Below are 27969 nucleotides of genomic sequence, written 5' to 3'. Positions count from 1 at the left end.
GATATCTGGCAGCACTTACCTGGAGGGCCTGGCAGACCTGCTTGTCCTGGAAAACCATCCATCCCTGGGTCACCTGGTGGCCCACGAAGTCCAGCAGGACCTGGATATCCAATGCCAGGAGAACCAATCTCTCCAGGACGGCCCTTGGAGCCGGGTAATCCTGGTAGACCTTTTTCCCCTGGGAAGCCTAGCCCACCATCACCCTGTACACAACGAAGACAATTACAACAGAAAATCAAAGAGATGTGGAGAGAACGTATAGCACTGTCATTTTAACAAATGCATGAAAGTTTTGTAATAAGTTTTAATATTTAATATTTAATTAAAATATACTGCTGTGGTGTTTCTATTCCAAGATTTGGCTCATTCCTACAGTGTCTTTTATCTTTTAATGCAAAAAAGTACTAGGGCCTTCCCCACTACAAGAACTTCATCATTTGACCAGGTAGCCAGAGGCATTAGTGCCAATTACCGATTGGCATTAGTGCCAATTACCGATTTTCACCAAGACAAATTTGTGCCCAGGGACTATGAGATTTTTTATGTGTTTGGAGACTTATCACGCAGATGATCAGGACTAGGAAACCAGGCTTTTTTAATCTCTCTGCTCCTTATGGCGATTCTGAAGCACTGCTGCTAAAAGAACTTGAACTTACTGGTGGACCTGGTGGGCCTGGCAAACCTGGAAGTCCATCCCTGCCAGGAGTTCCTGGGAAGCCTGATGGTCCTCGGGGTGCCTCTGCACCACGGTCCCCAGGAGCACCTCTGCCTGTTGCATAGGATGAATCGCCTTTTTCTCCCTTAAGGCCTGGAAGACCTTGCTGGCCAGCTGGAGCCTAGAGACCAACAGATTAAAAAAAAAAAAACAAAAACAACCAAAGGAAAACAGGAACATGAATATGGAGACAAGAGCCTTTGCTTTCTAAAAACGTCACACACGGTCAGGACACAACAACTGGAGATAGAAATAATTTCCAAGGGGTTTCCTATTGTATACGTCATACTTAAAAAAAGAAAAGGGGGAGGGAGTCTGATGATTTTTAAGTGATTCAGTTAAATCAGTACAATTTTACACTGGCAAGCCAAATGCTGGTGCATGTCACTGCAGTGACAGCAGTCTTGGATGGCATCTGGGAACACTTCAGCACTCATGATTTAACAGGTTCAAATTATCAAGTCTTCTTCCCAATTACTTGATGTGCTGCATTCACTGACATTGATAAAGATATTCTAAAGTCATTTAGTTTTAGTGTAGAGCGACTGAGAAGACTGCATCTAAGACACACAGCTTTTGTAGCTATGAGCAATGATGTGGCAAGACCTTATCATATGATTTCAGGTCTTCTCTCCATACAGATGTATATCTGCTTTCACAATCAGCCCTCTTTTAGGAAGAACACTGGCTCTAATCCATGCAGCATGTCTGTGGCCAAGAGGCCCTGGGATGAATAACTGCTATTGCTTTTAGCCTTGGCTGCTAAATGGCAGTTCTCAGAACTTAAGAACCATTTCTTTCTCCATTTTTACAAACGATAATTTCTCTACTTTCAGATTCTTTTCACATATCAATTTCTAGGTTTACTTATTTTTTGTCCAAACAAGTACAAGAAACTACACAAAAACTGTGCCCTGCTCTCAATGCAGTCAACACCAGTGATTGCACATGGACATTTTTTCTCATTTAATTCATGATAAACAGTAAAAACTCCTCCTGCCTTACCAGAGGGCCCCGCAGTCCTGGTGCACCCACAGTGCCTGGGTCTCCACTAACACCTTTAATCCCAGGCAAACCACGACTTCCTGGTAGACCCTGTGGACCTGAGATGCCTTTTAGACCTGCTCTTGTAACTCCTCCATCACAAGCACAATCACCTGCATCTCCTGGAAAATACAGTCATCACTCAATTACATTGAGATAAAGACCCTTTTACTGCTTCAAGAGCTCCGAAAGTGGTATTTGATTCAATTAGGACAAAACCATTCTGAAATGATATGATGTGCCTGCTCTGCTCAGTGAATGTCAAGCAAGGGGAGCTTTATCTGAGTTAATTTATCTACAACACCCACCACCAAAATACCACATGCAGCATGAACCTAGGCATTACGTATTATATCATGCTTACATTAATGACCTCTTCCCAAAAGTTTAGACTCTCCAAAGGAGATGGTTTTAGGAGCGTTTAGGTCAGAAGCCTTGTGGATTTTAGTAGATGGTTGCACGTCAAAGAAAGCAAATCCATACTCCCACTCATAGAAGGTTACAACGATCCTCAGCTGGATAACTTCATCTCTTCTGGAATTGTAACTGGGCACACATCCAAACATCCACAGTGCACAGTGATGTCTGCATCATCCCATTTTTTGCTGCTAGTTCCATCACACACTAAAACCCAAATTCTCATCATTTTTTAGCACAGAAGAGAATAAAATTGTTCCTCTGTCATTTCCAGCCTGTATTACAAAAAGCAGCACAAAGGACACTATTTCTAAATCTCATTACATGTTATGGCTTTAAAGCACAACCTGTTTAGCTAACTGGGTATGAAATGTTTATCTGCTTATTTGCCTGAGCAGAGGAAGAAGAAAATAGGATTTCAACAGCAGTGCTAGGCACCACTCTCTCTAAAATGTAAAGGCTACTGCTCTTTTAATCCAACTAGAAGCTTCTCTGATTTCTTATAAAGAAACTTTCACCCTTAGGTTATTAGGACATTGAAGTGAGGTCAATTGATTGTTAAAAGGCTCTTCCAAAACAAGAGTCAGTTACCTTTGTAACCTTTTGGACCCAAAGCTCCTGGAAGCCCTCTTTGTCCAGGCTCCCCTGGGGCACCAGTCCTTCCATCCAGGATTGCATCTGGGAGGAATGAAGGGCCTATGTGTGGAAAGCAAGCAAAAAGCCCTGAGAAGGCTAGATTTACAGCTTGTTAATTACTTGTATCATCAGATATGCAACTGACAGAAATGGCATTGGATCAAGCTGTGACTTGTGGTTACACAAAGAGATGAATGTAGGACCATGGGCTGCCATATGTCTATTTTTAGCTTCCCATAAAGAAGAGCAAAAGGTCTTTCAAGGTGGATGTAACAGAGCTTTACTCCTCTATTGCTCTCTTATTGCACTTTTTCAAAGACTTAACAGCTGGCCAAAGGACCAAACAAATTGCAAACACGTTGCACAGAGGACAAACAAATTAGTCCATGCAGTTCAGGAAAGGGATCAAGTGGCAAAAAGTTAAGGGAAATTTCTCTGTTACTCACTGTATAACTGCAGGACTACTCTCAGTATCTCTTTATATGCTGACGAATACAATGAAACATGAGCTGACAGAAACAGCAGAGGGATGTGACCTAACATAATGTAACACTAGATTCCTATCTGAATCCCGGTACCTGAAATACCTCCTTGCAAGATTAGACATTCATCCCAAGTGCTCATAAAGTCGCAGTCTCTTATTTACCTAAGCCAGTACTCCACAGCAAATTTTATCTAGCTTTCCTCCCATCAACTTGCATGCTATATCATATAACCTCCCTCCTTTTCTCCAGCTGAAACACGTTTCTCAGGAGTCAGTATCTGAACTGGCTCAGTTTCTTCCTATTCAAACAGAACAAACATTAAATTGTGCCTTTCGAACCATGTGCTTCAGTCAATCAGGTTCCCACTTTAAAAATAATTAGCTGCATTTTCTTATTTCAGAGAGGTGCAGATAAATATACTGAAGGTTGTGATTTATAGACGAATAATCTTCACTTGCAAAGAAATAAATACAGAAATCATTATTTGTTTTGTTTCACTATGAATTCAATGTAAAAAATGTACGTACGTGCAGAACCAGGCAATCCTGGTGCTCCTGGCAGACCAGGTAAACCATCTCTTCCTGGAGTGCCTGGTAATCCAACTGTTGCTCTTCCTGGTTCTCCCATTTCACCCTTCACACCTGGAATACCTGGAGACCCTCCAGGGCCCATTCCATCTAAACAACATTGGCACAATTAGCAGCTATCCAGCAGCAAACATATCCTGATATTTTTAATGTTATGAAAATTACTATTGTGTCCTGAACTGTAACGATGTTAGCAAAGGACATTTTCTAATTGCAAACAAAGGAAAATTTACTTATTGTAGCCACCACTTGGCTCCCATTTACACATTCTTTTGGCCATTCAAAAAACTTAACAGGGCTGTATTGAAATCTCACTAATAGGTGAGACAATTAACTATGGAACACTGTGATTCATTTATTTTCAGATTGCCTTTGAGAGGGATAGTTGCCCTCGTAGTTCCTAGTCTTTGGATCATTGCAGCCAGGACTTCACAAATGACATTAAACAGAAACTCAAGCAAGATTTTTGATGGGGCAAATGGGTTCCAGCTACAGTGGTTTTACATGGCCAATGTGCTAGCTCTCTATTGCAAAACAGAGGAACTGCAGGGAACCTGCTTAGCACAGGGGTTGGACCAGATGATATCCAAAGGTCCCTTCCAACCCTTACAATTCTGTGAAAAATGAAGTCACTCAAAAAAGCTCATTTTCAAAAATATTTAAAACATTCCATCTGTAGGAAAGGTTCTGTCAATTTGAAATCGAAATGGAAAATTTAATTTAATTTGAAACGGAAATCAAACAAATCAACTTCTGTGTACACTGTTGCATCAAACACTTAGACCTGAAGCCTTGAAATGGGCTGTAATCACTGTGGGACTAATTCTGCTCCCACCCAAGTGAACACGCTTGGTTTTCCTGTGCCTCTACCTTGCTTCCTGCACCTCACAGCAGCCTGCAAGTCAGACAGCAGGAGGAAGGAGAGGCTAGCTGCAATACCTTCAACATCTCCAGCCTGCCAGCCAGAGTCTTCTCAAATGAACACACAGAAAAAGCAGCTTTTAAGGGCACTTGGCGAATGCTTTACCTCTCTCCAGGCCTGGAAACCCTGGAGCTCCTGGAAAGCCTGGTAGACCACTGATCCCTTCATCTCCTGGAGGACCAGGTATTCCTGGGTTTCCAGGGTCACCTGGGGCACCTATTAGATAAATACAGAAAGATAAGGAGGAAAAACTTGAGAATTTCTGCCAAAAAACTGTTCAACTTACTACTTCAGTGGTCACTGATCTCACTGGTGGCAAAGCCATTACCAGTAAGTCTGTTAGTCCAAACTAACAATGATGAGAAAACTTCCTCCTGAGTCCAGCTAGAGGTTGTTTTGGACTTGACTGCATGTGAAAGAGAAATGGGGCATTATGCAACTTGTCTCCTTAATTTTACAGCTTCCAAGACTATTGTCACTCAGGACACATTCAGCTGTGGTGTTAGTAAAGATCCTTTCCTCAACAGTATTCCTATCACACTGAATGACAAATAACAGCAGAATGACATTCAGACAATCCATTTCCTTGATACATAGAAGTAAGACACACAGGTAGGCTACAATTCCCCATGCTCATATGCAGGCAGCTTTCCAGGCACTAAGCATATAATTGTGCTTGAAATGTATCATTCTGCAACCCAGGAATGAAATGTATCTGTATGCACCAATATTGAAATGAAAGGAGGAATAACAAGAGATGGGCTAGACTCAAATCACAACATGGAAAAGTGGTAAAATATAGAAATAAAACAAGTTGGATCAGAAAAAAATGCTTTAAACTAGTTTCAAAACAAAAAAGAAATAAAAATGTGTACCTGAAATGACTACACCTTCCTTGTCAACAACAATAGGAGGGCCTGGGGGACCAATGTCACCTACTTCACCCTGTAGACGAAAAGAGGAAAATGGATTTCTCCAGAAAAGCACCTAAATAGAACAAGCAACTTGTGACAAACTGTGGTATCATCCATTTCTCTCGCTCTAACACAGTATCAAATCTTCTTCAAAACAGGAAGTGCAAAATTTGATTGTCATCCAAATCACCATCAGATATACATATTATAAACACAATTCATTGTGCCAATGCAATGCAACACTGAGATGACTCATGCAGTAACACTGCTCTGTGCATAAACCTATATTGTTCTTCCATGTGCTCTGCACCAAATAAGCCCCTCACCACTGGCATTTGTCATGTCTGCCAACCATGTACCGATGTTGGTGGCAGATTTTAAGTTCACTCACAGTAAACTACTATCCAGTCATTTTCCATTTCATTTCCAAACATCTGACAGCCTTGGCAACTATCTTAAGCATTCACTCACTCCTTTAAGCTCAACTGAAGTTATGACATTTATTTATGCAAATATATTTACAACAGCAGTGCTTTAGTATTGCCATGTGAGAAGTTACCTTCGTGCCTTCAACTCCATCCAGTCCTGGATAGCCTGGAATACCTGGATGACCCTGCAAAGTCACACACAGGAACATTTTTATAAAGTGAGACAATAACATAGTGGCATTATTTGCTAGCTGAGACATCCGCAGTGGACTTGAATTACCATGCCAATTCATTGTGTTATGCATACTGTCAAGCATCTGAGAAGAAATAAAGAGTAATCTGATTGTGTTGATTTCTCAGTACTCATAATACCTGAGATGGCTTCTGCAATAAAAAATAAAAGAGCATTTCACCTTTCTCCCTGGAATGCCGTTGGATCCATCCAGTCCCAAAAGACCCTAAAAAAACAAAACACATTATGTAATTTTGAGAAGCTCCATCTTAGTCTGCTCGTACTTCATCAGATCCAAGATCTCAGTACCAAAGAGTGAAAAGGTAAAATTTCAAAAGGAGAAGCTACTACTAATTTTCCTTGTCTTCCAAATACTAACATTATCATCAAAAGAATTCAGCAAAATAACTGACAAAAGGTGTCTTAACTTCTTTAGTCATTATCTTGCTAATCAGCAGTTCAAATTAGATAAGTCATGGTATCTCAACTTACAAGACAGGTAGGTAGTTCGTCATTACAAAGCTGTGAAACTTAACACAGACAAATATTTTCTTATCTTGACAGTTTTGTTCTTCAGATGCAGAACAGAATACTTTGGTCTCCCTGTTGTGTATGAGCACCATGCCTCTGCAAGTTCATGGTGATTTGAAGAATCTATGGCATGTGATAGAGCACGCTGTTAACTTCCACCCTCACTGTCTGGTTTGACCATTCTATTGCCAGCCGGGCCCTTTCATTCCCAAAAATCAGTGTTCTTTCATGGCTTACTCTGATATGGGGCAAAAGCTCCCTAAAATCCCTGCAAAGCCACTGTGAAGCTTTCAGAAAACCTGGAAAAAACACAGGCCTGGTAGTATCAAGTCCTCCAATATATATGTCTGATTTTCTTGGACTGCCTCATTATTTTCATCTTTCACCCTTAGTCTGAGACTTTACTGAGAGAAGAACCACTGGCTCTGTTATCATATGGTGCTGGCTAATATGGGTTCCAATTCTACATCTGTGATTCCTACATGCTTTGCTCATGTTGGTGAAAAGTCTACTTCATGAAACTAGTTTAAGAACAGGCATTTAAGGACTTTGTAAGGTTACCTACCCTGCCGCCTGGCAAACCAGGCACACCTTTTTCTCCTTTTTCTCCAACACCGCCAAAGCCCTGAGGGAAAAATATTAACATTAGATCTGTGTGGAACTTGAAAGCACGGCCCTAAGTCAGAATGAGCACTAAATCATCTATTAACATAAACTGTACCACAGAGACACAAAGGAAATGGACTGTTTCTGCCAGGCTTCTTTTGCCCCAGAAAGAAATCAAGCAGCGGGCATTACATGCAGTGCATTACCTTCTTCATTCCCTGTGACTTCCATCCATTTAGACTATACTACATTTCTCGTCAGGAAATGCAAGTAACACTCTGCTATAAACAGCAAAGCCCTGCCACTCTGTATTGTATTCTACATTTAGAAGTAATTTCAAATCCAATTTCTTAACAGTAGCAGCTCAAGGCAAGGCTCAGAGCACCCTTTTTTATTTCTAAAGCCTAAGAATGACACAAAAACATCATTTTCATGCTCAGCAGTTGGAACTGTTTGGTGGTTTTCCCTGTCAGCAAGAGTTAACAAATCCAGATTTAATTTCAGTGAGTTACAGTAGTTTGGCAATTTTCAGGCTTCAGTCTTGAAATATCTTATGCCTGTGGTTAAGTTCACGCATATGTTCAATCCCACCAGCTTCAGTGGGCCTCTTGTGATGCTTAAAGATAAACACGCACATAATGGAACACATCCAGAAAGGCTAGTAACAAACTGTGCTTCATGAACAGGTTCTCTCATGCCGTTCTACTGAGAACATCTGTACACTGAAGAAACCGGCAAACAATTTATCTTATTGGCCAGAAGTTCCACAAAATATTTGTTAGCAAAACTTATCCAAAGAACTTGTGTTTACAATAGGTTATAAGCTGGGAAAGACCTCTCTGGAATCCAGAGATAAATTGTTGTTGTTACACTTACATTCTTCAAAAAGTTATGTGCACATTTGTATCAGATTTTCAAATATTCAAGTGCTTAGAAACTCCTGTAGAGATCTTAGGAGCTATTCAGAGGCTTTGGAACCATCTAACTGATGTTAGGCACGTACTAAAAGCTCTCCCTTCCCCTTACCGGCAGGCCAGGCAATCCTTTGTCTCCAGGCAATCCTCGAGGGCCTGGCTCACCCTGAAAAGGGGAAAAGGTAAACACAATAAACCACTGTGTCCATGAAAGCAAGACTTCCCCCAGTCCACCCATCATACTCCTGACTCCTAAACCAAGGCCCTGTAACTTATTTGGCAGCAAGCACGTTTGATTTGTGTCATCATTTGCCAGACAGTGTCGATGCATGCAATGGATTGCCTGTGACCACTTCCCATGGCTTCAAAGACCACTACTTTTGGAACTATTGTTCTACTTTCCTCCACTGCTGGAAGGCAAACCAGAAGCATCTCAGATCGTCATCTTTGAACGTTCACAGTAATTCATGGAAAGCAGCATATAACACATGCTGAGATAGAATAAAGTCCTTGTAATCCTGCTTACAACTTCAAGAGTAAGCCACATTAACAGCCCTTCTTTGAGTCTCACACTAATGCAACTCCACCAAGCAAGACAGTGACTCCCATGACTTATGCAGCGGCTTAGGCAAACTCAGAGTCGGCTCTCAAACTGTTCTGTATATGTCCTAGACTAATTCAATACGTCTACATTTCGTATGTGCAGAGAATCTCTCACTCAAGTTCCACAGGGCCTTTATAGACACACTGATGAGCTAAATATGTATCTCACTAAATGCCTGAATAACAAAATAAATGAGAGAAATCTGATTATTTCAGAGTAGTGTGCATAACAGTGAAAGCAAAAGACTTGGTGCTTTTTATTTAGGATTTTTTTTTCATTTATTTTTACACAATCATATTTCACGAGTCCAAGGAAAATAAAATAAACTTCATTCATTCCAGGATTAATGAGGGAAACCTTTAAATAGCTTTAAGATTTATCATTCTGACAGGCATGGATTCTCCAGTGCTCCATACTCTGAGCTAACAATATTTTTATTCAGTAGCCCTCTGGCAGATTAAACTAGTGCAGAAAATTAGTATGATTTGGAAAGATAACAGTCCACACTGTCGAGTAAGTTTTTTCAGCCTTTGAAGCAAGGGGACAGGAGGGGATGTAAAGGGCATGCAGACCTTTTCTCCTTGTTTTCCCTTTGGGAAACCCATGAATTCTAGTATTCCAGTAGATGGAGGGGGGCCCGGAGGGCCAGGCAGTCCTACATCGCCCTGTGGGCAAAAGATAAAGATATTAACATAGGCAGAGCACAGTTGATTTCTTACGAAAGTTGCTTGTGAATTAGAAAAAAATCCAGTCTAATTTTATGCCCTGTACATAATATTCGTGTGCCTAAGTACTGGTACAGGAATTTGGCCATGGAAGCCAAAAATCAGGCTGAAAATTAAGATGAGCAAAACACATTAAATCTGCTTCAGAGAAGTTGTGGATATAAATCATGGAAAGACCAAAACAAAAAAACAAAAAACAAAAGCCTAATCTTTTCAACAGAAAAACACTCCAGAAACACTTTGAAAAGAAATATAAAAGAGAAGAAGTCAAGAAACAACTAGAAATGCAGTAAACTGAGAACTGATTTTAACAGCAGCAGAATCAAGCCCAAAACTGAGACCTCTGAGAAGCCCCATTATGCCAGTGTAAATCCTCACACAGACTGCGTGATGTCCACTCAGGATACCAAGACTACAAATTATTCATCAGTTAACTCAAAGAATATTATGAAATTCAAAAAGTGTAAATTCAGAAGAAAAAAATCAGTACAAGAGTTGAGGGTCCGTATAAACTAAAGGACAGATTCAAGAGGTGTCAAAAGAGGACCTTGTGTCGTGACAACCAGGAAAGCACTGCACTGAAATGAGATTTTCTTCCCTCACTTCATGCAGGAAAAGTTCCCATCCTATTTTCAGTGCAAAACATTATCAGCAACCAGCAAGACTCTTCAGTATTTGAACTGTCATTCACACCAAAAGAAAAGGAAACACAAAAGAAGAAAATGCTGGAATCTAGCCTCTGCCTAGAGGATAAAGATATGATGGAACACTAGAGTATAACTTCACACTCTTTCTGTAACAGAACAAGATTCACCTACTTTTTCTCCTTTCTCTCCTTGAAAGCCTAATCCCATATTACCCTAGGGGAGATAAAAGATGACAATGAATAACAAAACATCAGCAACATCAATATAGTTATCATCTAGGCACACCATAATGGTTAAAAGAAATAGCCAACAGTCAGGTGTGGAAAGATGACCAAAAATGTAGGTACTTACTTTCGGACCTGGTGGCCCAGGGGGACCCACTGGACCCTAAATGTGAACAAGATCAAGATTTTATTTATTTTGACTTAAGTAGGATGCACATTATAGGAATGATGTTTGGTACCTGAGCTCTCATTTCATCTCTGTCCCCAAAGCAAATCAACTGATAAATAATCTTCTAATAACTTTTGCTCTTGTGATTAAACAGTCTGAGTTCAAGTATTTCACATCTGAACAACATGCTTCATCCTTTTATAAGCACACAAACTTCTGCTCATTGTGATGAGACAAATATAGTCAAGGATGGAAAATCGCCAACATTTTGAACAATTCTACCAAGAAGTACAGCAGTCAGGGTCCCTTACTTGCAAACCTGGTAATCCTATAGGGCCTGCAGAACCTGTTGGACCTGGAAAACCTTTGGGGCCCTATAAGAAGAACACAGGAGAAATACAGAATGTGTAGCACCTATACCACCAAACCCAAAACAACCAATCTCAGAAAACATACAACAATAGCTCCCAGTTATGTACATTCATTTAAATTCTACGAGAACCCAATTCACATTATTAGATAAAATTTGAAAGTCAAAGTTACAGAGTTGAACGGTAGAAGGGAGTTTGATTTTAATAGGGAAAAACAGAACAGATAATAGCAAAATCTGACTTCTGCCACCATAATGTGGATCCAATCATACCATTAGAAGACTGGAGTTACTCAAGCTACAGGTATAGAGAAAATACGTGGCCCATAAATTTGAAAAGTGTCCTTGAGAACCAGTACAAGGAAAAGTACCTACTTTTAATAATATTCTTAAAAGTTATTCCCCAAATTAAATAACTTACAGAAATACCGTCCAATCCAGGAAGACCATTTTCTCCCTAAAAATGAAAAGTCCATCAGTAAAAATACCATTGTATTACTACAACAAACTATGAAGGGCTACAAATATGAATTTATTAGTCTAATCAGGAATATTCATTTTTAGTTAATATTCACTTTTAGTTTTGACACCAGTGCTTCCATGTTTAAATTGGGAAATGGAAAGGCTCTAAAACTCTGGAATAACAACAACCATTTTATTTACAGGTAGCAAGAGAAACTGAAGTGGCATTTAAAAGTTGTATTCCTTGTAAAAAAACCTGGAAAACACACTACAAAAACTTTCATTACAAAAAACACTATAAAACATTATTTCAAATGATCTGCATTTTCCACAAAATAGTGAAATTTATTTAAATAAAGATCTATTTTATTTTTACCAATGTATGGTTGTATATATATATAGGCAGAATTTTTGAAAAGTTCATCATTTTGACAAAAAAAGATCTGTGTGAGAGGCCCTACATGACAGAAAAAAAAATCTTAATATTTCCTATATTTAATGAGTAATGGGGCTGCTGAATGTATCACAAGAGGTACCGAATCTTTTATAGTTTTTTTCCAAGCCTAGTGCTTCTGGCAAAAATCAAAACCAATCTAAGCCGGTGAATGTTCATTTCAAGGCAACAAAGAACTAAATTTTTATATGAGCGTACTGAAGAACCTACTCACTGTTTGGAACAATAAACTGAGATCATGTTTCCACAGTCTGTATTCTCCTTATAGGAAATAAAATTACAGACATGATACAGACATTTCAGGGCAAGGTCCTTATTAAACAGAGAATTAAATTCTGACTTCATAGCAATAAATGATGGAACACTACGAGTGGAATACGATACTCATGCATTTAAACCCAGAATATAAGCAGCTGATTGTTAGTATGTCCCAGTACAAAAAACACTGGGAGGCAAGTGGGATTTCACAGGACAAATCTTAATCCGTGCTTGCGCGTCTCCTGGGCTGTTATTTCAACAGACTTGGCACATGTGAGGATGCCAGATACAGGGAAGTTCTGCATCTAAAAACAAATACGCTACCTCATGTAAATTAGGACGAGCTTACAAGAAATTCCGCGTATCTATGGTTTGACACCAACAAATAAATGGTGCTAGCTGCCTAGAGACAGGTAAAGGACCAGCAACTACTCTGAACAGTAATGGGAGGAGCTATGTCCCAGCTATCCAGTATGGGATAAACAAGATATTTTAGTGCTGCAAAGATCAAGCAATTTCAAGTTCTGAGAGTATTCCGTGTTGCCATTAAGGAACGAATAGTCTTTTTCACTGCTCTGCCTTCAGACCTATCCAGGACACCCAACGTTTAACACTATGAGCAACCTGCGCAGCAGCATCAGCCCCGAAACCTCTGGGACATCAAAGTGTTTCTCATCCTGTGTTTTCTCCTATAACAAATCTTACCTTCATTCCTTTAAGGCTGCCTTGAGCAAAAACAGGTTCTCCTTTAAGTCCTTTTGGGCCAGGACGACCCTGATAAAAAATAAATGCCAAAAGTAAATTTCTGGAAAAAAAAAAATTGTAATTTGGTTTTGAAAGAAATTATATTCAGTACAAAGAACTTCTGGCTCCAGTAAACTGCAAAAGTAGCACTGCAGTAGTATTATGAGAATTTAAGACTTCCTGGGGCTTTAGAAAAACAACATTCTGCAAACATTTTCTCTGGTATTTTCCTGCTTATATTAGATTTTCCTTTTATTTTAGGCCTTTGAAAACTTTTAAGATTCTCCTTGAATCTGGTCGACATTCTGTAACTCTCCCACATGTGTATGTATCACTTCTGTAGCGCTGTAAATTACCATATTTACTTAGAAACAGTGAGACAAAAAAAACCCGACAGATCGCATGAATCTTCTGAAAAAGCAGCTGTTTTAATTCTAGATTTACCCAATTTATTTTAATCTTGATCATTCCATTCAATTTATCTGAGGCAATTTCATGTAATTGCCACCTTAATTTGAGAGGAGTTAGCTGATCCAAGCAGCTTTCCTTGCCAAAAATATAATCCTACAAGCATTACAAAATAGAAATTTGAGCAGGAGGTATGAGTAAATCAGTTACTTTAGAAAGTCATACTTTAACTTGCTTTTGTTGCTTTGTTATTTTCAATATTACATAAACTTCAAGTCTGGATGACATGTAGGAGACGCATGATTTTTTGAATCACCATCCCCTAACTTGAAACATTCCAACTGGAAGATGTTTGACACACCATAGTTCTTAAAAAGCTTTATCACAGCCTCTTCTGAGTCAGCTTGAATGCCGCCAGTGACAATGGGACAGAGTGGTGTGGGAGCACGTTGCCACAGGATCTTCATTTTAGCCTCAGAAGTTAACATTTACACAGTAAATAAGAGTGGAATTTCAATAAGAAAATGACACTGAGCTCTAAGAATGCTAAGGAACTTGGGGTTATTAAAGTTCTTCCTAAGAACTTAGGAGCTATTTTTCCACTACTGGTAAGAAAAGCAAATCCTGGCTTAGTGACAACAAAACACTACAATCGCCTTGGGACGTACTGGCAGCCCAGGTATGCCAGGAAATCCATCTTGTCCAGAAACACCAGGACTCCCAATGGTTCCATTGCAGCCATCGAGGCCAGGTGGACCCCTGGGTCCAGACTGGCCAGGGTGACCCTGCGTAGAAGGGAAAAAGAGAAGATGACTGACAGGTGGTATTTTATTAGCAGTACTGTCCCTAGAAAACTGATGTCTTCCAAATAGCAACACAAAACAAAGGAAACAGGCAACTCCCACTCAAGTTCAGCATATGACAGAATCCCATAGAACTAGGTTCTTCAGCCAGCATTGTTTATCCTCCCCAAAGCTTAAATCCTAGAACATCGTCTGGATTTGATTATCTTTTTCTCCAAGGGATAATTTTCTGAAGTACAAACTTGTGCGTGACTAGGTCCTGAAAGCACAATCTGAAACACACAGCATATGACACAGTGCAAGGGTGCACCTGACAATGATAATGGAAGTTGCTCATGTAAAAACGAGGACAAAGGCAAGTTCAACAATACTGAGCATTTATAATTCCTATCAGCTAAAAGTTTTGGTGACTTCTCTTCCTCTCCACTGTGGATTCTTTCTTTTAATAGTTCAACAGATGTTCCAGCTCCAGCATCACATCATTCAAGCAAAACAGCTTTCCTTGTTATAGTAAACTTAAAACCTTAGGCAAAGCAACTGGAGAAGGATGTAATGAAACTAGCAGTCTTTAAAAGGAAGTTTTTGTAATGGTCAATTAATAATCAAAAGCAGGGTAGGAAAGGGTTGTACCTAATTCTGATTTCACACCAGTTTAGCCCTGCCATAGCTCTATTAATTTGACTCATCACTCTAGTGGTGCAAAGGAGATAAAAATTAGAGCCTTCAGTTACTTTTTCTTCAGCATCATATGGGTATGCACTGGCAAAACAAAAGAAGGCAAAACTGTCAGTCACAGTGCCCAGGTATTAAGCTTCCCTTTATCCTACCCACCTTTTCATAGAGGTGAGCTCTGTGGCACTCAAAGACGATGTTTTATGGTAAGAAGAAAAATGAAATTTAGGGAGTAAATATCAATAATTGACGGTTCTCTCTGTCTCCTCTGTACATTCTGATTTTGTATCATTCCCAGAGTATTTTTGTGTGATCCCAGAGATTCATCTTTAAGGTATGCCATTAAATAAGTTATGACTCACACTAGGAAAGTAAAAAATAAAAAAGGATAAAATGGAGATAAACCAAAACATTAGCAATCCTTCATGCTTGACACTTAAATTTGTGTTGCTGAAGGTCTTCCCAGTCCACGCCAATAGCTTATGCTCTGACCAAACTTGATGAGAACTTTGCAGTAATGTAAAGCCTTTTATCTAAGGATCGTAAAATGCCTTGCGAAAACATGAGAATGCGATAATCTTCATTTTACAGATGAGCAGCTGGGGTTACACAGTAGCCTAGTGACTCTCCCAGGATGCAGAGCAACTTACACCATAATTATGTAAACACTGAAACTGATCACCAGCATCAGCTGCTCCTCAAAGGGCCATTGCATGCTGCTGGCTGCTCACACCCACTCTTTTCTGTGCTAGCATAAGCACAGGCAGAGCAGGCAAGAAACCAACAGCAGAAAAATAACTGTTCTGTTTCTTAATTTCAGACAGACAAGTTCCTTGGTCCAGTGCATTTGGCAGCTACGTGGTGATTTGCACCAACAAAACGGAGAGGAGAGAGCCCAGATCTGCCCTCTGTCAGTCAGTAAGGTGCAAACTGAATCAATGTAAAGTGTATATCCACTACAGGATTAAGGCAGTTCACCCAGACCGAGATAAATTTGAGTTTAACAAGGCCTCAAGACATAGAATGAAGTCATCCCAAAGCATTAGCTAGAGGCATCACTGTGAATATAGTACCAGTAGCCCTGATGATTAAAGTCTGCTGGTCAAAGCACCCACCTGTAGTCTGCAAGCAGGGGACTTGCCAGGCCCCAGTCCAGTGACATGAAAAGCCTGAAGCACCAATTTACTGCCACTTATACTTGTTTCTTATAACTTCATTTGGTACCCCAAGCCACCCTCCTCCGTCCATACCATTTGTCATAGCCAACAGCAGCAAGTCTCTGATGCAACAGGCTGTGACTGCAGAGGAAGGCCGGAGTGGACAATTCCTATGAAGTCTTCCCTTTGTTTACAGCAACAATACAGAAGCTATGTGAGATAAGTGCACACATATCTGGTTACAACATAATCTGGCCAGCTGCAGGTTTTAGGGAAGCCAAGTCAACATCTGCCCCTCAGACAGATGAGGAACCAAGCTGCTGAGCCTCCAGGGCTGGCCAAGAGCCAGCTATGGCAGGCAGCTAACCAGTGGGCCTCATGTCTCAGGAAATGCTTTGGGCAAGATCTTCTAAATCTTGGCCCAATACAGCGTCTAAGAGGCCCAAAAGATTTGGGTATCCCCTTAATAAGTGAGGAGGGCTCACAAAAAGAATACAAACTGTGCTGACTACAGCGACTGCTTATGTACATTAAACACATCTGTGGCTCTGTCACTTAATCCCATGGCATCCATGTCCATGGTTCTGAGCCAAAGCATGACATAGATGGACACGCAGACACATGTTGTCTCTTCTGCTCTAGAAGAACACAAGATTTCCTACATTCTGACTACTGTGTAATCAGGATTCATTATGTCTTGTTTTAAGAATCTTATCTGTCGTGATACTGAGTATGCACAACCAGCTTCCTTTAAGAGTCATAAGAATCTGGTTGAAATGAAGCTTTTCTACAGGAATTTAAAACTCCAATTAAAACAGCTATTTTTACCTAAAAAACAGTAGTTAACAGTTTCACTCTATTAGTTCTAAGAGTTTCACTCCATTTACTCATTCCCAGCTCCTCCAATTCCTGTGTCAGACACGTCAGTTCAGCTCAAGCACCTCAACAAACCTGAAGCAGCAGCTTTTACAGTTGTTACACATGACATGGCAGAGTAACTAGTTTACAAACCTGAGCTGAGAACAGGCTGGAGAGATTACTTGTGCTCTCTGTTCTCACAAAAGGGGGCATTCCTTAGGAGACAGAAAAAGGAAATCTGAACTGTTCATCTAGGCTTTTGCTTTATCTGACTCTTTTGCATACACTAACGCTGTGATCCCAAGCAACCTCTTTTCTAAATCAAACAGGCTTAGCACAAAGGCCATCCCAACAGGAGAGCTCAACAAATATTTAAAAAGAGGGAAACAAATGCAATCAAGGGTGAACAGAAAACTAATTGAATAAGCAGGTTCATGGATTGCTACAGTAAAGTGGCCTCTTTACAGCCTTGCCAAGTGTTTGCATTTCCTCTAGGAGGGACATAAAATAGAGAACTTTTCCTCTCCATGTAACTCTAACTTTCATTGCACAGACAAGCGCCTATTCTTCATAGAAACACTTCTTTCTAGAACTCTTTGGATAGTTCATGAAAAGCTGTATACCTCTCCAGCTTCAGCCCTTGCCAGAGGTGTCCTTGAATCTTGTCCTATGGGAAAAAAGAAACTTCCCGAGTAGGGCTAAGGATTAGACAGTTTCCTTCGCACTGTGACACAGAAGGGCTAGCAATAAACACATGCTGCTGCTGTATTTACTAGGTTAAAAGGATTAGTCAGGCCAGCTGCAACAACATGATTTAGTTGCCACCAGTATTCCCCTGGGGGAATTCTATGGAACACCACTTCCATTAAGGTCAACAGCGGGATTCTCCTCTTAATTACAGTCTTGCAGTCTTTTGGCCCCAACCAAAATATACCTGCCCACACTAACATACCTGCAGGCTCCAAAGATGCTCTCTTCATGTTTGGATGTTAATTCTTGTGCAAAGATAGTGATACATTTTTATTTTTCTGTTAAATGTATCAGCACACATATGCTTTCTCTCCTTTGCTCTGCATTTCACACTAACATATAATACGCATCAGTTTGTGTACATTTCACAACAAACCTAAGCTACTCCCTATCCTGAAACGTGACTGGCAAAAATGTAAGTATTTTCTCAAAGCAGTGATGTTTGCTGTTTTCACCCAGAATGGCAGCATTTGTCTCAATGGCTAGAACGTAAACTGCCCCCTTGTTCTGCCCTGCAGTTGTGACACAGAAGAGCCAAAGGTGAGCATTTCACTGGTCATAAGCAGCACAATCTAATTCTTTCCCATTCACCCACCTGCTCAATATTGTAAAGCAGACAGAGTAGATCTGCATATGCTGGAGGCTTTGACTCCTCTTATCTGCCTCCCCCACTTTCTCCTTGGAATGCCTGCTGCTGCCAACTACCTGGCAGTGGCTTTTGCTATATCTCTATCCTCCCCTTATTGTTGGGAATCCCCTTTCTCCAGAGCTTCATCTGAAAAAATACCCTGAGAACAGCATGTTCCCACAGTGTGTTCAATTAAATTAAGTATTATGGGAACAGCTTGTTCTCTTCAGAGCTAGAGAGTTAGTTGGCTGGTGGGAAAAGAAAAAAAATAGCAGCAAGGGAGTAGAGCAGCAGAGAAAACAGGCAAGGATGAACTGAGGGGGAGAGAAGAGGTCAGGAAGGAACTGGAATCAAGCAAGCTCCTTCATGGGGCCAACTGTGCATTTTCAGCCAACCCATCAAAACAATTCAGTTTTTGATAGGAAGTCAGAAAACACAGCTCAACTGTGTTGAAGCTCTTGGCCAGCTGAGAAAGTAAGGTAGATAGGAAAGAGAGTAAGTATGCTCAGAAGCACAAGCATACAGTGGGAAAAGTATCATCAAGAAAAGAAAAATAATTCTAATTCCAGAAGGAGAAAATAGCATTAGCTAAATAGTGCTGAGAAAACAAGGAAATTTCAGGCTACTTCTAAAGCCGGCCCAGCTAAAAGTCCTCTGAGGCAAAGAATCACTGGGGAAAACCAAAGCAAGAGAGAGCTCATCAAAATACTCAAGTCATATAATTTTCAGTATGATGCAAGAAGCAACTACTAGAAAGTTCAAGTTGTAAAGAAGCAAACAAAAAACTCCTAATGGTCAGGGAAAGTAGTTACCAACTCGTACCACATGGCAAATACAGTACTTAACTCTTTCCTATTTTAGGTTTCTGCAAGGCTCAGATCTAAACCAGTACTAGCACCTAGTCTGGAAGCAAGAATTCCTTGGAGGCCTCAGCTCTAATCGCTGTTTCGTTTCACATCATAGGAAAAGAAGATTGAGGGAGATCTGATAACAGTTATCACATACAACAAGGCTACTGCAAAGAAAATTGGAACAACTTGCACCCTGTGCCCGCAACGAGTAAGATAAGATCTAACTGCAATATAAACTGCAGTGTGAAAGATTGAAAAAAAAAGTCCAGTTCCCTAACTTCAAACAGAGAAGCTAGAGTCTCCATCATTACACGGTATGAAGAATTGCCATTTCCCTCCAGAGGGAAGATACATTTTGCATGTCTCAAGCAAGACTCGTGCCTACATGCTTTTGGCTGTGACTAACATTCAATTGACTTATATTTACATATGCAAACTCACTGGGATCCCGTTGATGCCTTGAAATCCTGGAACTCCCATTGAACCCTGAAATAAAAATGAGTATGCATTATATTTCTCTTTATTAATCTGTATATTTCAGTCACTAGTGAGGTACTTTTCACTCCAACATTTCCAGACTTGGACTTCAACTTTCAACACTAAAAGGAGCAAACTATCTCATGTAGATTCTCTCTGACCACAGAGGTCACTGAAGATATAAACTGAACATCTGAGCTTGACTAGATGCCAGACGAGTGTTTCAGGAATGTTTTAATCAGGCAATTTAAAGGAAAAATATAATCTCCTATTGCACATCTGGGGAAAATAAGATGCCAGGAATATAAACACTCCAGTGTAAATATAACTCTCAGTGTAACACTTGGAAGATCAAGAGTTTCAACAAGCCTTACAGGTTTTTCTGTCTATATTTTGATACCTCCACCCAAGGATAAGCAGACAACTGTATTAATTTCAGATCACCTCTGACTGAGGGAATATCACTTCATTGGCTCTACTGCTCTACTTTGGATAATAGTAGAACAGGCCGTATGAGCACCCTAAATTATTTTTGCTTTGGAAAGGTGAAGTATATTGCTTCTCTGAAGGAGAGGAAGGTAGAATCTTACTGCATGTTAGTATTGTATATGCAGCCATTTCAATGGATAGAAACAGAAGTTCTGGAGTAGATAAAGGACTACTTCAGTTCAAGGTAATTGGTTCTAGTTGTTAAAGGCTAGTTCTGTTCCGGATTTCTGTCTCTTCCAAAATCTGAGTTTATTGACTCCAGTGTTACCTGCTAGAATTGTGAAATATCACTAATATCATCAGTCAGTGTTTGTTTTGAGTACTCCTTTGCCTTTCAGATTAATGCAATACTGAAGCAATGACTTTCATTGTCATCATCGTCAGTTTACTATGTTCTTTGCCTTATGAGAAAGGGTGACTGAAACTTCAATGTCTTGACTAATATTAAGCAAAAGGAGAGTGTCACTGCAGCATACGAAAGCAGAAGTGATCTGACATTCACCTAGCTGTCTCACCTACCAGCAGCTGGCAAAACGTAGCAAGACAAGCTCTGCTGGTCCTGGTTCCTAAACTATCCATTTTTTCCTTATTCGCATACATAATTTGAGCATATTGCATCAGGTAGACTGGTAAGATGTTCTGGACAGTCCTGGAACAAAAGCCCTTGTCCTGATGTCCCATATTTCCCTCAGATTTTAGAAATAAGGCGCAACACGTTTAACTTCAAACTATTGTCCTTGAAACATTCCTTTTGTCGAACCATATATGCATGAGAATGGGAATCTCATTCCAGCTCCTCCATTAGACAGTATCAGACATTCCTATCATATAACTTCTCTTAGGCTATGTGGTGGAAGCATATACTCTGCATTACATTATGCAATCGGACACAGTGAGTCCTCAGTGCACAATTCAAAACTCATAGAATCATAGATTCATCAAGGTTGGAACAGACCTACAAGATCATCCAGTCCAACCATCCACCTATCACCAACAGTTCTCGCTAAACCATGTCCCTCAACACAACATCTAAACGTTCCTTATGATGCAAACACATGCCTAGAGCACAATGTAAACTTTCCTTAAGGTAAACTACCTTCATGTATCCACTCTATATTAGTGAAAGCATTTGTTCATACTTCCACTGACTCTTCTGCCTAGTCTGAACTTCCCCCTTTCCTACTTCCTAAGAAGAAACAGCAGAACAAACCCTCAGGGCATCAAAGCACATTTGCTATTGTGCCCATTCATACACATTCCATTCATTGATACCAATGGTTTATGTTAGATTATTCTATTTAACATGGCAGTTTATAACATTACCTCTGTTATAAATAGCTTTTCACCTGCAAAACTGAATTACAGATTCTGTCCAATAATCATTCCTTTTTTCAGATGTCAGCTCAATATCTTCTGCATAGGAACCAGCTCCAGATCTTCCTAAATGTAGTGCGAATGATATCTATCTATCTCTGGACAGGTGAAGTGAGAAACTACTGGCAACAGCAACGTTCTTCTAGCTACGGTTTACCTACCAGGATGGCTACAACATTCAGCAGCTTTAGAAACTCTGTTTTCACTTCAGAATAAAATCAGAGGATTCTCTAAATGTGCTAATGTAATACTCTTGTGTTCTTACCCTTTGGCAGACAGTCCAAGATGTTCTTTATATATTCAAACACAGATCAAACAAGACTATAGATGTATTGCAGGGGAAAAAAAAAAAAGAAAATTCATTGTTGAACTTACCTTGTTACCTTTGTGCCCAGCTGGTCCGGGGGGGCCCGCTGCTCCTCTCTCTCCTTTTGCTCCTGGTAAACCTTCTGGACCAGTAAATCCAGGAGCACCTATCGGTCCTTGAATCCCAATTGGTCCCGGTCGACCCTAAAATACAAGAAAAAATAAGTCAATATACCACGTTCATAAACTTTCATTTACTCCATCCAGCTCAATCTTTAACATAACTCGATACCTGCTAGGTTAGTTAGGACTAAAGTTTTCCCTTCAAATTTTCAGATAGAGATTGTTTTTAGACGTATTTCAGATAAATAACGAGTAACAGAAATCGCCCTTTTATTCCTGGAAGATTTACTAGTGTCCATATTGCTGTAGAAACGTGGTAAGACAACAGTGTTTTGAGATGAAGCTGACTACTGCTTACGAAGTTTGCAGACTCTTTTTCCGCAGTACAAAATACAAAAAGCTTTTTTGTTTATGCTTTAGTTCAAGTACAACAGAAAGACAAAACAAGACGCAAGAAGTGAGAGGGTCACATGCAATCAGAAAGCACGCCTCAGATTATTTGAGACTGGTACCGTGGTTGGCTCAAGACTGGAATTAATTCCACAGTGAATTAACTTATATTCCACACTGATTACCTTCTAGTCAAGGTGTGTATTTTGACTTCCCAAGCTCAAGAGAAGATGGTGCAATGACAAATCATTGCCTGAAGATGGCGACATTTTCTAAAACTGCAGACACTCGTGCGTGACTGACGAACTTCTATTGTTCTATCACCACAGAGATGCGCAGCGCAGTCTGGTACTTGCTTATTTAGCAAAACAATGCTATAGAAATATTGCTGTAGGCGCTGTTTTTTTCTTAGCCTCAGAAGCTGCCACTTGACAGCTGAATACTTACCACGGAGTTTTGTGTTAACATTTTTACACGTCTCAGTTCATTTTGAGAAAATCTGAAATAGATCAACAGTTTCTAAGATCCCACAGTATTGGCAGAAATCGGCAGTTTAGGACTATGCTTTCTAGTGGCAAGATATGCAGTGTGTTACACGAAGTTATCCATGCAAAGAATCAAGCCCGACATTAAAAGATACAGAATGGAGGAAGAAGTTTACAAGAAAATAAATCCTCCTTTCAGTTCTCTAGTGCTCATGCCCATGACGCTGTATTTCTCTTCTATTTCCCTAACTCCTTAAAACAGCAAAAGGAATGCAGCTCCCTGCTGCAAAGGTTTTAATAATCTCAGCTGGAGACATACGAAGTCTTGACTCCATGCCTTGGCCGGTAAAAGACTTTGCTGTCAATTTAAAAATGCATTTTTACATGTTAATAATCAAATGAATTGAAAGAACCTGTATTTGAGTTTTTAAATTCTTTTCCGGGGTCATTTTTATGCCCATTTAGGCTAAAACATTACACCCCACATCCCATCACTCCTGGAGCAGTTTCCTTACAAAATTCAGCAGCTCCCTCACATCACTCTCTGTTGTGATTGTTTCATCTCAGCCTTTAACAGAGGTCAAGTACAGCTGTTTCACATTTCATACCTTTTCTGCACACACACTATGCACACTGAGAACCTCCAGGGGCACAGGCTCCCATTTGAAAAGGCTTTTCAGTTGATTATTTTTAACTTTTTTCACTTTGGGTCCCTTTATTTTGGGACCAAATGATCATAGTATTAATCCCCAAATCTTCAGTGGTACTTGGCAATCACGCAAAACAAGGAACACGCTGTGAAAATCACATGCTTTGCTCTCACTGTTGGTCTCAGCTTTAACCTTCCAAGCTATTCAGAGTCTTGCAGGCAATGTTTCACTTACAAGATGTGGGCTGTGCACAGCTCACCTCAAGGCAACGCAGCCGTGCAGAGACAGCTGGACTGAGCAGGCCAGTCAGCAGCCTGGAGAGCAACAGCACCCAGAGTCCACCAAGACCTCTAAGGAAAATACACAGAATTCCTCAACCATCTGAACTGTTAACACTTCCGTATTCAATTACTTTGCCCGTTAATGACACCGCCTCATGATGATGGGAAGTGATTGCTATGAAAATCTTAGGAGGTTTTTGTTCTGCGTTGCTGCAGAGGACTGAGACAATTGTATCTAAAGGAGACAGAAAGGACCAGGAACTATGGGTTCTGCCTGTGCCCAGCTCCGTAGCTGACAGAAAAAGGAAGTATGTTCTCTGTATGTCAGTATTCACAGATAAAAAGCCCTTTTTTGCCTTAGCGCCCTACAAGAGAGATTTTAACAGTGCTTGAAAGATTCTGTCCAGTGCCTTAGAGTGCCACAAACCATAAAGACACAGTAAAGTGCTTCTAATCTCTCTGATAACACGATTATACCATGATAATCAAGCTCTCAAGAATTCCTACTGTTTCTTTTGAAGTCTGTGGGGATGGAAATCATATTTTCTATGCTAAAACAAAGGACTTTCCCTTGTTGCTAAAGAAGCCATGCTTTTCGTCACTCAGCAGCACTCCCATGAACTGTCCCAAGACAAAAGCATTGTGAGGAGCAGGTGCTGTGCCATGCCAGAGCAATGCCAGGAGAAAAGCACAACAAAGACTCAGGTTTTCCCACAAAGTAAACTCACAGGGTTCAGTGACTCTAGTGAGTTTACCTTGTGGTAAAAAGTAAGGGCCTCATCTTGACTGTGCTTTGGCACCAGGACTGCTCTCACTTCTCACTTAGCCCAAGGATAAAAAGAACAAATAGCTCTTCAAAGTGAGGACAAGATTAATTATCAAACATGAACTGTATCAAAAAGAAACTTCAGGGAATCAACAGAGCCCTCCATTTTTAGTCATATATACACGCATATAGTCCAGTACAAAAACCATTACAAACTGAAAAAAAAGGTATTGCTTTTGTGTCTTTTTTTTAATTGAAAATAACAGAAATTCTGTTAACACCAAGCAAGGACAAACTCTATGAAATTACTGCAACTTGTGAATCTTTCCATAAATGCTGACTAGAATTCCATATATTTGAAACACATGACCTGCATTCTCAAACACATTTGTGTATCAGGCTTTCAGTACCCAAGCAGCACCAAATCAGGATGCCTACTCTTCTGTAGTGAATATCTTGCTGGTAAATAAAAATGGCATCGAGACACACCTGTGGCCTTTCCACAGATAATTTCAGAATTTTGCCCCACGAGTTCAACATATGTGACACACTTCTCTGTTATGTACTTTGCCATTGCAACCATTCAAACTACAGAGATGTCTCAGACCCAGGTTCCTGCTCCTGATACACAGCAAAGTGGGAAAAATGGCTGGGGATAGGAAGCACCCGTTGCACCTGCATCACCACACTGCAGAGGAAGGTAAAACAAAATGACTGCAAAACGTACATTGATCTCAGGGTCTTTGAAGATGGAAAAGGCTCTATAAAATGAGTCTTCTTCCCTTCATCCTGTAATCCATTGCATCCCCATGTGCCATGAGGGAAAGCCAGCTGGGTGGGTAATGGGGGAGTCCCTAAGGAACTCACTGCTGCACAGCTGAATACATCACAGTTTCTCCATTGTCCCTACCCCTTTTGCCAGCTCTAATACCCCACATAAATTTTCGCCCACTGCAGCAGAGCTGCTACACATAGCGCTGCAAATTCCAAACATTCTTTTTTCTTGCCCCCCCAGTGCCTCTGTTAGCTTGGAGAATCAAGTGTAAATCGGTTCCATCTTTCACTGTGCAATGGAACACAGGTAGCAGAGGTAGGGAACCACCCAACAAGTCCCTAATTTCAGGGACAAAAGAAATAATACAAGTGCCTGCTTACCCAGGGGGCAGTTCTGCTAGCTTCATTCACTACCAGACATTAATTCAGTGGCTCATCAGCAAAAAAGGGTGCTGAAATTCAGGAAGCCAGACAAGTTGATTTCTAACCAAGCAGAATGCTACTGATCAAGTAGGGCAGACTAGTTTCAGTTAGTAAGTTTGCAGACCTTGGCACATTAAAGAAGAAACATTATTCTAAGTAAAATAAAGATCCAATGTATGCAAAAAGCCACTGAATTTAAAGATGTTCATGCTTTCCCAAACTAATGCACAAATCTATCAGACAGATTAAGGGATGTTTTCTGTAACACGGCTTTTGACTTCTGTTCTAGTACAATACTAAGTTGTACAGAATCCCAAGCTCCTTCTTTTCAAGAATTCAGTGACGATGGTTTTTAAAAGGTCTTATTCACACTTTTTTTCCTCATCCATCATTTCCTCCAAAAATGAATGTGTTAGAGACAAAGATTTACTTCACAAGTACATGGTTTATAGCCTAAAGCATTTTTTACTCAGCTGAACGCATTAAGGCAAACCAAAGAACCAACCATTAAATCTTTATGGCACTAGAAAGGCACGTTCTCCTATTCTTTGTATGAGGAGCAGAGTCTAGCTTAAAACTCTGAGGGAAGATCCATGAGTCCTGACTCCCACGTTGTGCAGAAAGACCCATGTGAGGGATGGTCCTTCGAGATGTGTTCACACAGGTCAGTGGCAGAGAAATTTATTCCTTCCTCACTTAAACCACAGCCATTCTCCCTAACCAGAGATGCTACATTATAAAGATGACACATGACCAACACACCAAGCTCAGGTGCAGTGACTGCAAGTGATGTATCACAGCAAGGCAGCGGTGTCCATTAGCACGTAGGGGCCTCTCAGTGGCATGACCCTTGGGTGAACCAGTCCTCTTTTCCAGGCCTCCATTTCCTCCCTTCCCCTCTTGTACAGGATTCCTGCAGCAGTGGTTATCTCCTGCCTGACACGCAGTGCCTAGCACAAGTAGCCCTGCTCTCATCTGGGGCCTCACAGCTCTACTGCAATAACAGTAATTACTGATGAAAAACTCTTCACTATTTCCCTAAATTACAGGTTAGTGCCACACTCGCATTCCAGCATAAGTAATTATTTTCCCTACTGAAAAATGCTTTGTACTTTTAAAGAAAGTCATTCTCCAATTCTTTTACAAACTCAGGGAAACTCTTGTTCAGAATGGCTTCCGTATTTCTAGCATATAACTTACTGTTCTACACAGCTTCTTTTATCACACGCAAAGAAATAACGGACCAGAAAAATATCCCACGCAGCAATCTTGTTTCACTCAGTATCTTTCCTTTGATACTCCCCATTTGTTGGTTTTTTAGAAGGTAGAGCGTCAGGGTAATCATTCTGTGATTTTATTTTTAAAAGAAGAGAAATATTATTCCTGTACCATGTGGAATTCTTTAGTTTCATCTCTAAGTGTGGGATTTTTCTGTTTATGCAAAGCAGAGCTTGGCATGCCACACTGCAGAGTGCCAAGGCTGTACTGGTCATCCCAGGAGTAATCTTTTAACATAGAAATTGGCAACTGCAAGCTGTTTATCATAATAATTTCCAATTCTACTTCCAAAAATACTTATTTCTATTAAACTGGAGTAGACATGAGCACAAGTAGAAAATCCATGTGTATATATATGGCTTTACACACTATTTTTAATGTTTAAAAACAAACAAGAAAACAACTGCTTTGATTCTAATAAATGATCTGCTTCCCAAATCCGGTACTTCAGTAACAAATAAAGTTACAACTGAAGATTTACCACATAAATATAGAACTTGCTTATAATATCCTGGACATCAAAAATATCTTTATTTAAATTGGACATTTAAATGTCTGAAAAATATGTTCTTTATGCTCCATTTCCAGTTAAAAAGCATTATGGAACACGCTGATCCAATCAACCCCACATATTTTCTATTTCTGTTTATAGCACACAGAGGGACCCCATACTGTTGCCTTTCTCCCCCACCACAGACAATGCCAGGAGTGACTCAGCGTTAAAGCTAAGTAATTGCTTCATTTTATACTCTGCAATCTTTAAAGAAACTCCTTAAAGGAAAACCTAAGAGTCAAAAAAAAAAAAAAAAAAGGAAGATGAAAAAAGACTTAACTCAGATTGCTTTTTTGCTTTGATGTACTGCAATCTCTGGGGTAGATAAGACAGTAAGAGCACATGGAAAGGCTCCAGGCCACAGAGAATACAGACAATGTGAAAG

The 27969-nt window shown here is 40.2% G+C and overlaps 1 protein-coding gene across 3 annotated transcripts in view; it reads right to left on the bottom strand.

Annotated features, from left to right (window-relative positions):
* The window catches only part of COL4A6 (collagen type IV alpha 6 chain), a 123044-nt gene that overhangs the window by 19057 nt on the left and 76018 nt on the right, over window positions 1–27969 (bottom strand). For all 3 annotated transcript variants that reach the window (XM_021406341.1, XM_021406342.1, XM_021406343.1), the window contains 20 exons: window positions 21931–22065; window positions 19657–19701; window positions 14165–14281; window positions 13050–13118; window positions 11592–11627; window positions 11112–11174; window positions 10759–10794; window positions 10579–10620; window positions 9608–9700; window positions 8544–8597; window positions 7477–7536; window positions 6562–6606; window positions 6280–6333; window positions 5682–5751; window positions 4912–5022; window positions 3825–3974; window positions 2768–2872; window positions 1721–1881; window positions 657–836; window positions 20–203 (listed from right to left, as the gene is read on the bottom strand). In XM_021406341.1, the coding sequence (XP_021262016.1) occupies window positions 20–203; window positions 657–836; window positions 1721–1881; window positions 2768–2872; window positions 3825–3974; window positions 4912–5022; window positions 5682–5751; window positions 6280–6333; window positions 6562–6606; window positions 7477–7536; window positions 8544–8597; window positions 9608–9700; window positions 10579–10620; window positions 10759–10794; window positions 11112–11174; window positions 11592–11627; window positions 13050–13118; window positions 14165–14281; window positions 19657–19701; window positions 21931–22065 (1810 nt within the window). The remainder of the gene's footprint in view (window positions 1–19; window positions 204–656; window positions 837–1720; window positions 1882–2767; window positions 2873–3824; window positions 3975–4911; window positions 5023–5681; window positions 5752–6279; window positions 6334–6561; window positions 6607–7476; window positions 7537–8543; window positions 8598–9607; window positions 9701–10578; window positions 10621–10758; window positions 10795–11111; window positions 11175–11591; window positions 11628–13049; window positions 13119–14164; window positions 14282–19656; window positions 19702–21930; window positions 22066–27969) is intronic.

This window comes from Numida meleagris, chromosome 8 (genome assembly GCF_002078875.1).
Source record: "Numida meleagris isolate 19003 breed g44 Domestic line chromosome 8, NumMel1.0, whole genome shotgun sequence".
Taxonomy (NCBI): domain Eukaryota; kingdom Metazoa; phylum Chordata; class Aves; order Galliformes; family Numididae; genus Numida; species Numida meleagris.
Note: the sequence above shows the minus strand (reverse complement) of the source record. Positions and strands in the feature narration are given on the sequence as shown.